The sequence below is a fragment of the Acanthisitta chloris genome, unplaced genomic scaffold (assembly GCF_000695815.1).
Source record: "Acanthisitta chloris isolate BGI_N310 unplaced genomic scaffold, ASM69581v1 scaffold500, whole genome shotgun sequence".
Classification (NCBI taxonomy): Eukaryota; Metazoa; Chordata; class Aves; order Passeriformes; family Acanthisittidae; genus Acanthisitta; species Acanthisitta chloris.
Window position 1 is genome coordinate 58017 of NW_008651992.1, and position 14232 is coordinate 72248.

Consider the following 14232-nt stretch of genomic DNA (forward strand, 5'->3'; position numbering starts at 1 on the left):
GAGAGATCACTGTAGCCATTAACTGCAGCAAAATCCTCCCCTCACCCCAAGAACCTCACATCAAAAGCTGCAGCCCATTCCAGCTTCTTCCACTCATTGAATGGGCACACTCTGTCCTCACACATCCACATCCGACACCATCAAATGATTCTCTTCATAACACATGTATTAAAAATTCCCTTTAAAAGAAGCTCATCATCTGCCATCTGTTTCCTGTTAGGCTGTTCTGATTTCCCCTTTTTTTTTTTTTTAAATGCAACAGAAAACATTATTTAAAGGTCCCTTAATCTAGATGGTGGGAGGAGAGAAAGCAAAATCCAAATACCACCGTTGTCACCCTGCCGAATAACAATGACTTGGTGGGAGCCAAGAGCTGGAAGATGCAATGGGAGTCCAGATCAGGCATAAGGGACAGAAAATGTGATCAAACTTAGAAGAACTTCACCATCCCTTCAAGCTGTTGTACTGAAACTAGAAAAATTTACAGCTTCAAGACATTTGACATGTATTAGTGGGTGAGTCCTTTGGCCCGGGCAACGTTAATGAGTCGTAATGGTTTTAGTTAGCTTTAGTAGCTACACCTAAACATAAATAAATAATCATCACTGGAAATATGCTAACAGTACATGGTCAGGATCATGTCAGTGACATCAGGAACATCTCTGGTTTATAGCTGATCTGGCTCTTATTAGACAGAATGTTTTATGCATACACTTCTATATACATGTGCAACACATACTTTATCTCCCATCCTTGTTTGGACCCAAATGCTGCAGCACAGCACCGAGCAAATCACATCTGGAAAGTGCAGATGTTTGAAGCTCTTGCAGCCTTGCCAACTCGTATCATTTCACTGACAACATCATTGTAATTGATTTTTCTCATAGAGCCCAAGCACCTGGAAATTCTGCTGGAGGACTGAGGACACATAGGTTCTGGAGAAATCTTGAAAATCAAATGCAAAATTCAAACAGGGGGAAAAAAACCCACCTCAGCCCCAGAGCCTAAGGAGCCTACGTGCTCCACAACCTCTTCCCTTGGCAAGGGAAGGACCACATGTGGTGGATGTCAGCCATGTCATTCAATACGGCTCTGGAAGGTGTTCATGTAGTGTGAAGAGCAGGGTGGTGTGAAGCTGACATGGAGCAGCACAGAAAATGAGACCTGAGAGCACCCTGGAAGGCTGTAATGTGGCAGACACACCAAGGGCAGCCAGGATTGGTTGTGTTTTTATTATCCTTAAGCAAATTTTGCAATTTGAGGATCTAACTGGTGATCTTTGAACGCCACTGCTTAGAAATACACCCAAGGACACAGGGCCACTGCAGCCCACCTGGTTCCTAGGTCTCCTTGGCTTGGCCATGGTGGTTGCTATGGCACAAGGATGACACTGACAGCACAGAATTGGGGCACCATCACTGGGACAGCCTGACACACTCAGCACCACGAACCTGAAGCTGTTGGAATTCATCCCTCTGGCACAGCCACATGCTCCCTCCCCTCCCTGCCACCGTATACTTCTGCCTTAGGAGCAAACAGACGCTGCTCTAAAACAAACCAGTGCTCTTGGATGGCCAAACTCACTCCAGCTCTTCCTGGCCCCAAAACCAAGAGCCTCAGTCAACAGTGAAAACTAATACAGACCTTCCTGCTGCATTTTTACTGCCATGGCAGTGCTCTGCATCCTGGGGGCCTCCCATACAAATCTGATTTCATAGCTGGGTGTAAAATCTCGCTCTCAGGTTTAATAAGTGAAACCACTACCAGTAGCAAAGGTGAGCTGACAGCCATCCCAGCCTGGGACAGCGTAACAAGATGCCTCTGTGACACGCTGACCCCTCCTCTGTGGAAAACCAGCCCCTTTCGAGTCAGACAACCCAAAGCAGAGGCACCAAAAATCAAAGGCTGACAGCGGCCCGAAGAACCACGTTTTCTTTTCAATTGCAAAAAAACCCCAACAACCCACAAACCCAAGGCTGTGGGATCCCTCCAACGTTTCCCTCGCGTGCCAGCAGGATGACTGATGGTAAATCACACCAGCTCCAGGGCTCCGGCTGCTGCCAGGCGGCTCCGCCTGTTGGAGTCACCAACAGTCCCCTTTCCAATTAATCAAGTTCCCATACTGATTAACAGCATGATTCATGTCTCTCGTTAGGCGCATTCTGGAACAAACAAGGCTGTATTTCAAGGCTGTTGGCTTAATGGTTAAAATAAATACCTTCCAAATTTCTATTTTCAAGTAGCTGAACCTTTTCCACCTTTACAACTAATTCAGACTTCCTTCAAATTATTTTTCTAAGTAATATAACAATTTGTTTTTCATTAGAGCTTGTCAAAGCTGGACTTTGGTTTATTTTGAGAGAAACCAGCACTCTCCAGAAACTGTTTAGTACAATTTGAATGACGCCCAAAGGGGTTATTGCAGCCACAATCAAAATAGAGTTTACAGCACTGGCTTGGGGTGACACTTTATTTAATGATTTAAAAAAAAAGAAGAGAAAAAAAACCCCCTTCAGCCCCCTGAATCAGAAGCTAATTAAATGCACTCCTATGGCTCACAGTAAGTGTTTCTCAGTCACTCTGACTACTGCAGAATGCAAGGACTTAACTTGTTGCTAACTAATCCCAGACCCCATTATAGGAGTAGCATTATTTACTGGTTTGGGGTGGTATGTGCTGGTAGTCTCGCGTCTGGCACAGCAGCCTCGCACAGATACTATCGAGCTGGATGTGAAATCAAATATCAGAGTGATTAAATAGTTTGGCTTCTGCCTGCTTAAGTCAGATTTTTTTGGGGGGGGGGGGGATAGCTTGGTATTTAATTTACGGTGGCTTAAATGTAACAGAAAATCTACCCTGTAACTCCTTTGATTTCACATTCCTTTTGTTTTGCTGTCGAGAAAAGCTGAGCTGGAGCAGTGCCAGGGTGAGGGAGGGAGGGTGGATGGATCCGTGTGGGCAGGGAGAGAGGGGCAGGGATCTCCCTCGCCCGTGGGACTGGGATGGATGTGCAGGGTGATGATTAACCTCCATAATCCCAGACCAGTGCTTCAAGGTCCCCAAACATCCTATTAATCCCTCACCCTGTATCCTCCATCTCGCACCCAAGTCCAAAGCAGAGTTTTAAACAACTGAGCAGCAAAATTGTTTTCCATGAGTCCATTCCTCCCCCAGCAGCACACTTGTGTTCTGCCGTTAATTTTCCTGGGATTCTCTGTTTGTTGTTTCTTTCTAAACCACAACAAAATCAACAAAATTTGGACTTCTGTGAAGGCTGAATTTCCTCTGTTTTCGCAGGGGAATCACTGCCCAACCCCAGCAGTGACACCCACCCACTCACACCCTGCCAGTGATGCTGGGCTGGGGGAACATGCTCCCCAGTGTCCTAAGGGGCTCAAGAAAAAGCTGGAGAGGGACTTTTTACAGGGGCATGTGGTGATAGAACAAGGGGGAACGGATTTAAACTGAAAGAATGTCGATTTAGATTGGTTATACAGAAGAAATTCTTCCCTGTGAGGCTGGTGAAGCACTGGCACAGGTTGCCCAGAGAAGCTGTGGCTGTCCCATCCCTGGAATTGTTCAAGGCCAGGTTGGAGTAAGCTGGTCTCATGGAAGGTGTCCCTGCCCATGGCAGAGGGGTGGAACTGGATGATTTTTAAGGTCCTTTCCAACCCAAACCAGTCTGTGATCTATGCACTGCAGAACGATGCCTAAATTTTATGGCTGCTCCCTCCGACAGGACATCAGGCAGTGGATTTATTCTCACACACATCTTCCCAAGGTAACGACACCACTCTGCATCAATACAGAAAAACAACTACCTAAACAGTGAAAATGTCCCATAAGTGCACAATTGAAGCACTAATGAAGGGCCTGATCCTTCTGCCACGAGCCTGGGACTTGTGTAACCCTTGTAATCCTCCTGGAAACATATCTGATTTACACCAGCATCAGTAAAAGAACAAAACCCAACTCGTATCTGACAAGTGAAAACAAACACTGGATTCAGACACTTTCTGCAGGGAATGGGGAGGCTGTTTAATTTTTGTTCCCTCTCTCCGGGCTGCTGCTGCGACCTCTGCTACCTCCTAAGTCAGCAACACAATATGTTGCAGCTGTGGCACTGCAACAGCATGATTCAATTTGTGTGTGTGTGGCTGGAAGGGCAGTTCATCCCTCCGACGTCTTGCGGCATGGCAGAGGCGGTGGAAGCTGGGGGGGATTTGGTCCTCCCCTCCCAAAAGAGAGGGGGAAATTCCCCCACTTAGCCTCCCATGCAGAGACCTGGAGGGATGGGAACAAAATCAACTTGAGGAAAATGTCCATTTCCATCAAAATTTTTAGGAGGTTGGGGTTTGGCCAAGCCATGGGGAAAAAAAAAGGCAGAAAATATCTATTCAACAACTGGTTTCTGCCTAAAAAGTAAAAAAAGAGGAGGAAAATGACTTTGCTGCCCACTCTGCTGCACATTCCCAGCTCCCAGGAGTGCAGGGGCTGCGTGTCCCTGGTGCAGTGCCCAGATGGGCAAGGGTAGTGCTTAGAGCTTGTTTTTCAAGGAACAGAGCTGGAGGTTTCTGCCTCAGCCCCTTCTCAGTCCCTCTCAGCATTTCCCCCCCAGCTCGTAAAGCCTCTGTGTTCCTGCTCAGCGCCTTGGCCGGACCCTGAGAGCTGTCTCAGGGGGGTTCTTTGTTGGGGCTCTGGGTTTGGGGGTTTTGGCTGTGGAGGTTTATCTTTGCCTTCTGGAAGGCTGGAATTCAGCCTCGCTCTTGGCATTGTCATCCCTCTGCTTTATATATGGCTCCTGCTGGAAAACATCCTGGGATTGCCCGAATTTCAGCCCACTGCCAAACCTCTGCAGGAGCAGGACTGGTGGCAGGGAAGAACTGGCAATCCCAAGGCTTCATCGCTCTGGCTCCTTCAGGGAACTTCTCTCCTGATGTGTGACTTGAGGGCTGAGCTCATCCTGGTCTCCTCTGAGAGCTCCCCAGCCACAGGGATGCTCTGTGCTGGAGGACATGCCAGAAGTTTCAGGAGCCATGGAAGGAGTCAGAGTCCCCACAATCATTCAGATCCAAAAGGATTTGGAAGCCTAAAACTCTCCACACATCCCCAAACTGCCTATATAACTATGACCCAGAACAGTGGCACGGAAGCAAAGGAATGACTCTGCCTGTCCAACAGTGCCAGCCTTATATTTTCCATTCAATTTATTTCCTTTTTGATTTTACCTTTGTGATACTGAAGCTTTGTCCCATCTGGCACAGCCAAACCCACCTCCCAGCTGTAAAAAACGTCAGCTCCCTCCCTCTTGGGTGTTGCAGCCTCCTTGCTGTGCTCTAACCCATCACTACCTTCCAGCTCTAAGGGGCAAGGTGGCTTTTTCCTGGCTTTTTTGGCTTTCTTCTCGCTTCCCCTCATCAACTCGTTTGCCAAGCAGTGTAATTTTACTGCCTGGTTTAGAAGGAGCCAAGAAATACGTTTGCTGGTGTAAGCTGTGCATTAGACGTCGTGAAAAACATGCAGCTTCAGGGTTTTTAGGAGCCAGCTCCAGGGAACAGCGAAACTCCCACCGAGCAGCAGGACTTGCCTTCCCCACATGGCACTTCCATCCTCCCTCCTCCTCAAAACCACAAGTTCTTTAGGGTATGGGCATGCTCTACCCTGATGATTCCATGGAACCAAGAATAACCGAGTCCAGAGCTCAGCTGGGGTCTCCAAGACCCTCCAAGACCTCTTCTTCTCCCCTGCAGATACTGACAGCCACATTTTGGATTTGAATTCTCCTGAACATTGGGTGCTTCAGATCCACATGTGTATTTTTGAGGCTCAGACCACAACACTACTACAAAAAACCAGCCAATCACAGAATCATTAAGATTGGAAAAGACCTTTAAGGTCACCAGTGTGGAGGACACACACATGCTCTTGCTGTCCCTGCCTTGCCTGATGGGACCCTGTGCAACACCCTGGGGACAGTCTCCAACCCTGAGCTCGCTGCTGGGAAGCTCTTCCACAGCCTGTCCAGGGAACAAGCAGCTGATGGGATCAGGCTGTAAAATCTTGGATGACATCTTGTCTCCCATCACCTTTGATCCTGGTGAAGGTGCTCTGTGTGCTGCAATCTGACTGAGGACTGCTCTGTGCACAGATCTCCTGCAAAAACTGCCACCACAGCTGACAATCCCAAACCTCCTCCCCAAACTGGTGCTAAGGACAGTGAATAATGACCTTTCTGATGGGAACTGGCTGGCATTCAACCCACTCCTTGACTTTTTAGGAAAGAGTATTTACTTGCAATAAGTAAGACTCTTTGATTCATGCGAGATAAAAATGTAGCTAAAGGGGGAGGTTTCTGGAAGCTCAAGATACAGGGGCTTGTATCAGAGCAGGGACAGCCCAAACTGGGCTCACAGCAACATCACTGCACATGGACCATCCAAACCGTGGGGTGTCCTAACTCCTCAGGTCTGGTGAGGACATGGGTGGGTGGACGAGCACGGGAAGGGGACAAAGACTTGCCTACAGTCAGCATCACCCAAACCTCCCCTATGGTAGGTGGCCCAGGATGGTGCAGCAGACTGGGACCAGCACGGTCTGCCTATGGCATGACTGGCACAACCCCATGGGAATCCAGTGAGGGACAGACATCCATCCCCCTCCGTGCCGGCGGGATGCCCAATCCCTCCTCCCTGACATTTCCAAACTCACTAAGCCTTTTTCCTTACAAACGTGAACTAGGCAAGAAGAATAAGTTCACACTTGGAAAGAAACCTACTTTTTTTCTTTAAAGCCCAACTTTTTTTGGGTTCCTGACAAAGCAATATTCTCCAGGCCAGTTGGAATCTGGAAAAATACACTCACTCAACCTAGCCACCATGACTCCAATAACAATTATAAAATGTCCAATAAAACTTGCATGTAATGTCAATTCAAATCTTGAAAAGCAGAATTAAGTGGTATATCAACATTAAACTTTATTGCTTCCTTTGCAGAGCAGAAGTATTGTCAATAAAAGTCATTCTGAATGAAGAAAAGGGCAGTAAATATTAAATAAACAGGTTTTTGTTGAAATGCTATAAATGCACCAGAGCTGCATTTTACACTAGGACCCTTTCTGCCTCTGCAGACTCCCCTCACGATAGAAATGAGTCAGTAATTGCCAACTATCAATAAAGTGCCAATTAAAGGGTGGTTGATGCCTGCATTTACTCCTTGTCATTAGGAGCCTTTATTGTATGTACTTGGCTTTTTCAGGTCCCTCTGGCTCCGTCTGACGTCCCCCAGCACACACAGGGTTGTTCTGCTCATTAGGGGCCCTGGGAGGAGCCATGAGGACGTTGGAGACAACAAGGCTGTGAGCCCTGGACGGGGCTTGGCAGGGATGAAACAACCCTGAGCTGAGAAGGGGATGAGCGAGGAGCACTGATAGAATCCTGGAATGGTTTGGGTTGGAAAGGACAATAAAGACCATCCACAGTTCAATCCACTTGCCATGGGCAGGGACATGTTCCACTAGACCAGGTTGCTCCAAGCCCCATCCAACCTGGCATGGAACACTTCCAGGGATGGGGCAGCCACAGCTTCTCTGGACCACCTGTACCAGTGCCTCACCACCCTCACAGGGAAGAATTTCTTCCCAATATCTAATCTAAACCTGCCCTCCTTCAGCTGAATGAGATCAGGCTGGCTGTTCATGAAGTTTCTTCTGGCAGAGATGTGAAGACAAAGCATCACCACCTCAGTCCACTATGGTACGATTTATGTGCCAATGCAGAAGTGAGCAGAGCAGGACAGCCCTGTCCCGAGAGTGCTGTGCCAAAGCCTGGAATTTGGCAACGTGGTTTGCTTTATGTTGGGCTACTCCCCATGGTGTGTTCTGCTCCTTCTCAGGTCTATTCACCTTAGGAAGAGCCATCCCCATCCCCTCTGCACTTCTCTACACACTAAAGTATTTTTACTCACAATTCCTGCTTTCTAATCCAATCTCCACGGTGTCTCAACACACTCCTACTTCTGCAACAAGCAGCCAACAGAAACAGGAGGTTTTGCTTTGTCCATGAGAGAAAATAGAGGAGTTTTTTTAGGGTTGTGCAGAATGAAATTCTCCCAGTGACACCCAAAACCTCATGTGCGATGTTCATTGCAAACACAACTGGCACCTCATGGAGTGATGCCCTAAGACCTCCCTGGCTCAAAACTCTCCTGTCCCACTGCTGGGACCTCCAGCTGCCTCAGATCCACCCTAAGCAACCAAACATAACCCCAAAAGCTGTGCAGGGGTACAAAGTGATATTTAGTAGCACTCAGACACAACAGGAAGCATTTTGGAAGCAGAAGGAGTGGGCAAATCTGTGAGGGCACAAACCCTGTGGCTTTTATGTCAGACCTTTAAAACCTGATCAGCATTTTTGTGGTTTACCAAGGGAGTTTATAAGCTGTTCTCCAGTTTAATTGTCACATAGATTTACAGGAAGCAGTAACAGCTACTGAGTATGAATTTCATGATGCTGAAATGATGCTGAACAAACAGGGCAGGCAGCAAGGGCTGAAAGCTGAGTGGTTGGGAGTCACAGGGGTTTAATGAGCTCTTTGAATTCTGCTGGGGCAGAAATGAGAGAAATCAGATGGTGTCTAGCAAAGTATATATGCAGGAGCTTCTGTCCTTTGACTTTTGCACAGATATTTAAAAAAGCACCCAAAAAATCAAGTGGAATGTGAACATCATTCATTTTCCAAGGTATTATTTTCACTGTGAACCTCAGCTCAGTTTATCTGTGGTTGTGAAAAGCAGCTCGAACATTTTCAGGAATAAAGAACAGGTCTAAAATGTTAAATACATAAGAATCTCTTCAAAGGGTGAAAGGTGCCTATAAAAATTAGCTTCTGGAGAAACTGCAAGTATTCACCTCAGCCATCGGAGCTGTAGGATCAGACCCTTTGCACTAATCCTAACACTTCTGTGCCATCTGGAAACCAAAACAACATCCTGGGAATCAAACCTCCAGCAAAGCTCTAAGAGCAGCCACACCAGCATGAACCACCTGAGAGCCAACAGTTCATGGCTGTGAATCACCTTGATTCACTTGAGCCTGAACTCCTGACCTGGCTTCTGAGTCAGTTCCTCTGGACACGGCTCGGAGGAGATGGGCTCTGGGGAATCCCCCCACTGCTCCTGCCACATCACTGCTCCTGCCACATGTGCCCACATCCTTGCTGCTGGCTGCAGAGCCAGCATGAGGAATGTGTGCCTGTACTTTGGCCACCCAGGTGCCAGCACACCTACAGCCTCAGGTGCAGGCACTGGGAGTGGCTTTACACCCCTCAAACATGTTCTACTCCATCCTCAGTGAAGATATTTCCTTAGGAAGCAAACCAGGAGCATCTCACCTGGAAGAGAATCTGCAAGAGGCCATGGAGGATGCACATGCGTCGTCCCAGGAAGAGAAAGAAGGGCACCACCAACTCGATGAAGTGATTGACCAGGGTCTCAAACTGGTGGAACCACCACGGCGAGCGGTGCATGTAGTAGGCGATGGGGTTGGGCACCGGCTGTGTCTGAAAGATGGAAGGAAAAAGGAATCAATTCCCCTCCAACACTTGTTATCAACGGCAACTACAGAATTTTGGCCTCTTTCCTTATTTCTATCCCCAAGTTTTCTCTCAGGAGAACCATCCTTTGCCTCTAGGAACACATTTCTTTGTAGAGAAAATTTCCTCATTCAAGCTTTTTCATGCAAACCCAACACATATTTTAACCAAGACATCTTTAAAAAACCAAGAGTTTTAATTTTCCCTTTTATCATCATAACCAAAACCCATCTTAAATTAAACCCACTATTATTAAATACTGAAATATTACACATAGCTTGACACCAAGGGATGTTAAACTGCTCTGCAGGAGTGAAGATCATGGGAGCAATTGAGCAGATACAGAAACTGAGACAAAGATTTCCTCAGGGTCATGCACTGGGTCAAACAGAGCCAGGAATGGAAACCAGATTTCAAAAACTAGGAGATCTTCTTTCAAAATGTTTAAATTTGAAATAAATGTGGTGGTAGAGTTGCTTTCCAAAATCATAATTTGGAAGAGGAAAGTGTAATTCCTCTAAACATGTTATACTGGTTAAGGTATTTACACATTGGCCTTGGGACAATATTATTCTTTTATCAGCCTGAAATTTTTTGGATCCTGGAAGATTTTCCATCCAGTACAATAAAGCTGCAAATTTTACAAAGGAAACAAAACCAAATCCTGATATGTTAATAAATGTCACCCCAAGAAATCCCACAATTTTAGTAAAAATAAATCAATTTATCTCAGCGTATCTGACAGGCTCAAATTCATTAGTATTGTTTGAAAACTGTGACCAAAAAAAAGAGAGAGGTTGAAAATGCAAATGTTAATTGAAGGAGACACAACACATCTTTAAATTATTTGTAGTTCAATCAAAAATACAAACAAAACAGGGAAAATCCTGGAGGATGCATGGCAACCGAGCATGCTCCCACTGCCAAATCCCACAACTATTGTAATTCCTTATTAGCAAAGCTGGGATTAATAAAGCTGTTGCTTTATATGGGTTTGAGGCTGCTGTAACCCCTTAGGACAGGAGACCGCATCCTTCCTTCCTCGGACACCGGCGCCGGATGGAGCAGTGTTGGGGTCAAGGAGCTCTGCCAAGTCCACTGCAGCAAGGGGTGGGAGGTCAGGGCAGCCCCAGGTGCCACCCAGGGTCCTTCCCCTCTGCATGGGACCTGGTTTGAGTTAGTTTGCTTGTTGGACTGCTCTGCAGCATTCCCAGAACACCAGGGAGACTCACAAAGAGATTTTTTTACCTTGATCCCAAATTGCTGAGAAATGCTTTTATCCTTCCCAAAAGGCAGGTTGTTTCTTGGCTCTCTGTGTTAAGTGTTTTTTAAAGTCTTTTAACCAAAACTGACTCAGCTGAGGGATCAGTCCTACAGGTTGTAACACTCAGCACTTACAGCCAGGTACCACGGAGAACAGACATTACTATATGTGTAATTACACCTCTATTACATATGTAATTAATGCATTCATATGTATCAATCTTGATTGCTGTTTGTGCTGGGACTCAAGATATTGCCCCCTCAAACTGCTGCTTTTAAGGGCAGAAAGAGAAAATTCCTGCCCCAAGTCCCAGTGCAGCAGGGCAAGAAGCAGAAGGAAGTTCAAGGCCAGACTGGATGGGACTTAGAGCAACCTGGGCTAGTGCCCATAGCAGGGGGGGTGGAATGAGAGGTCTTTAAGGTCTTTCCAACTCAAACCAGTTTGGGATTCCATGATTCTGTATGTAAACCAAAACACAGCGATAGAGAAGTGATTCACACATAGCAGATACTCTTTAAAAGCTGCTGGGGGAGATCTGTGTGTGTGTGTGTGTGTGTGTGTGTTCCTCCCAATGCCTTCCAGATGCTGTGATCACGGGTGCAGCACGGCACAGGTTTCCTGGGGAGAAAGCTGTGTTTACTCGGGATGGGGCGTTGAGGCAAGAGCAAAGACCCAGAGCAATGTGTGAAACCCTGAATGCTGGAAAACCTCCTGGTTTCTTTTTGTGCCTGAGTCAATTGCTGCCCAGCGGTGCTGGGCACATCTAACACCCTGACCAGTGGGTCCCAATAGGTCGGGGAGGGCACCCAGAGCACATTGCTGGGGTTAGAGAGGAAACTTGTCCCACACGCGTTATTCCAGGGCAGTCACATCCTACAGAAGCATCGTGGTGGCGTCAGAGGTGGCTGTGTCAGAGCCCAGGAGGAGGGAAAAGAGTTCCAGGATCACCTCACACAGCGTGTTTCTGGGATTTTGAGCTTTACACTTTGCTTGTGGCTCAGCAAGGAGAATCACAGAATCTCAGAAAGGTTTGGGTAGGAAGGGACCTTAAAGACCATCTACTTCCAATCCATGCCATGGGCAGGGATACCTTTCACTAGACCAGATTGCTCCAAGTCCTGTTCAACCTGGCCTTGGACACTTCCAGGGATGGAGCAGCCACAGCTTCTCTGCTCTGAGCAAGCTAGTGCCTCAGCACCCTCACAGAGAGTAAACATTTTCTTCCCATCATCTAATCTAAACCTCCTCTCTGTCAGTGTGAGCCATCCCCCCTCATCCCAACACTTGAGTTCCTGATGAAGAGTCCCTCTCCAACTCTTCATCCTAAAAAGCATCCCAGAAGCATCCAGGAATTCCCTTACATCCAGACCTGTGACCTCCTGACACACACAGACATGGAAAAATGCAGCTTAAACATTTTCTTCCCATCATCTAATCTAAACCTCCTCTCTGTCAGTGTGAGCCATCCCCCCTCATCCCAACACTTGAGTTCCTGATGAAGAGTCCCTCTCCAACTCTTCATCCTAAAAAGCATCCCAGAAGCATCCAGGAATTCCCTTACATCCAGACCTGTGACCTCCTGACACACACAGACATGGAAAAATGCAGCTTCAGATCAGATGCAACTCAATAAACAATCCCAAGGCAGATGCCCAGCGAGAGGGAGCGAGTGGAGCCCTGGGCTTGGAGCAGCCTCATTTCAGGTACCTCTGTGAGACATAAAATGTTTTTAAATCAAAAAACAATTAGCAAACCCCAACTTTATGTGTCAGTACAAGGTGCAATATAACAACCTTTCTGCCTCCCTCCCACCTCCAGCAGCCGGAGAAAAACTGCTGCTGCAAATGCGTTTGGAAATCAGATTGGGGAAAATGAATTCCATAATTCACGGGGCAGATTTGTAAGGTGTGAGCGTGGGGCAGAGCTCGGCGGGGGCTGCCCAAGGCATTCTGGGTCGCCAGCTAAGGCATGTACTCTGGCTTGTATTGACCAGGTTTTATGAGGGCTGGTAACAGATTCTAAAAATATGCACAATAAACTGTTTTTACTCCCTAAGGGGTCGATGGTTTAATTATGTTCTTAGTGAGAACCATTAAAGTGCTAAGTACCTGAAGACTCCTAATTTACTAAACTATATGCTACTAAAACCCAACAGAAGGCTATTATACACCAGAGTGAACGCTCGTCTCTGGGACTGTAAATGCACACGGTCTCTCCTCTCAGCCTCCTTATTGCTGTGGCATTACATAAACTCCAACGGAGTATTTAATCCCAGTGTTAGATAGCTCAGCTCAGCCTAGGGAAATCTCCAGGCTCTCCTACACGTGTGCAGGAAAACAAGTCCCACATTGTCCTCAAACAACCCATGCTCAGACAGGGCTGGGGCTTGGAGCAACCCGGGCTAGTGGAAGATGTCCCTGCCCATGGCAGGGGGTGGAATAAGATGAGCTTTAAGGTCCCTTCCAACCCAAACCATTCGAGGATTCTTTGTTAGTTTCATAGGACAGCTCCCATGCAAGCAGCTGTACCACACTCAGAAGGGAATAATTTCTTCCTGATATGAAATCTGAACCTGCTCTCTGTCAGTGTGAAGCCATTCCACTCTGTTTTATGGAATCATAGAATATAATCCCACTTCACCCCCAAAATAGGTTCAGTGAACACATCAGTAACAGCTTGTGGGCACTGCAGGATCCCACAGCCAGAAGAGAGAGAAAGCCTTTGGCACACATGGCCAGGTGTGAGGAGCAGCAGCACCCTGGAAAACCAGGCTGAGAAGTATTATTAAATGTTTTTCTGAGTGTTTGTGGAAGGTCCAGATGAACTGCAAAGCTCATTTCTCCAGCTTCCCAAGCACTGAGGCATGAACTCATCTTCTCAGCTTCAAAGAAAAGTTCTTGGTTCTCTTGTTCTTCGGACCAAAAAATAAAATGGATTCTCCATCGTGGAGAATAAATATGCTCCATCGTGGAGCATAATTTGATCAACGTGATCCAACAGGCAGTTTCTCTGCCAGTCTGTTCTGCTTCAGATCTTGACCCTTCCTCCTTATGCATCTGCAGATCAAAGCTCCACGTTCCCAAGCCCGAGCAGGAACGGCTTCCCAGCCCCGTGTGAAGACACAGCGAGCAGAGAGGAGATAAATGGGGTCACTCACAGCTGCTGGGAAGTGTGGGAAGATGAGTGTCTTGACTAAAGTCAGATCTTCTCGTGCTGTACAGTAACCAAGGACTCCTGCAAAACACCCTTCTTGGAAGAGGGGGGATTATGGAAAGCTGTAGCCTCCTCGATGGTGAGGCATTGTGGTAGGGGCTCCTCATGAGCAGCAACCTTGATTAATGAGCAACACTGTGATTTTGCACAAAGATACACATGTAGGG

At 47.0% G+C, this 14232-nt stretch overlaps 1 protein-coding gene across 1 annotated transcript in view; it reads right to left on the reverse strand.

Annotated features, from left to right (window-relative positions):
- LMF1 (lipase maturation factor 1) overlaps positions 1 to 14232 on the reverse strand; it is a gene marked incomplete at its 5' end in the record, with an annotated part of 124268 nt that overhangs the window by 48372 nt on the left and 61664 nt on the right. Inside the window, one exon of the mRNA XM_009075225.1 lies at positions 9388 to 9555. Within this exon, the coding sequence (XP_009073473.1) occupies positions 9388 to 9555 (168 nt within the window). The remainder of the gene's footprint in view (positions 1 to 9387; positions 9556 to 14232) is intronic.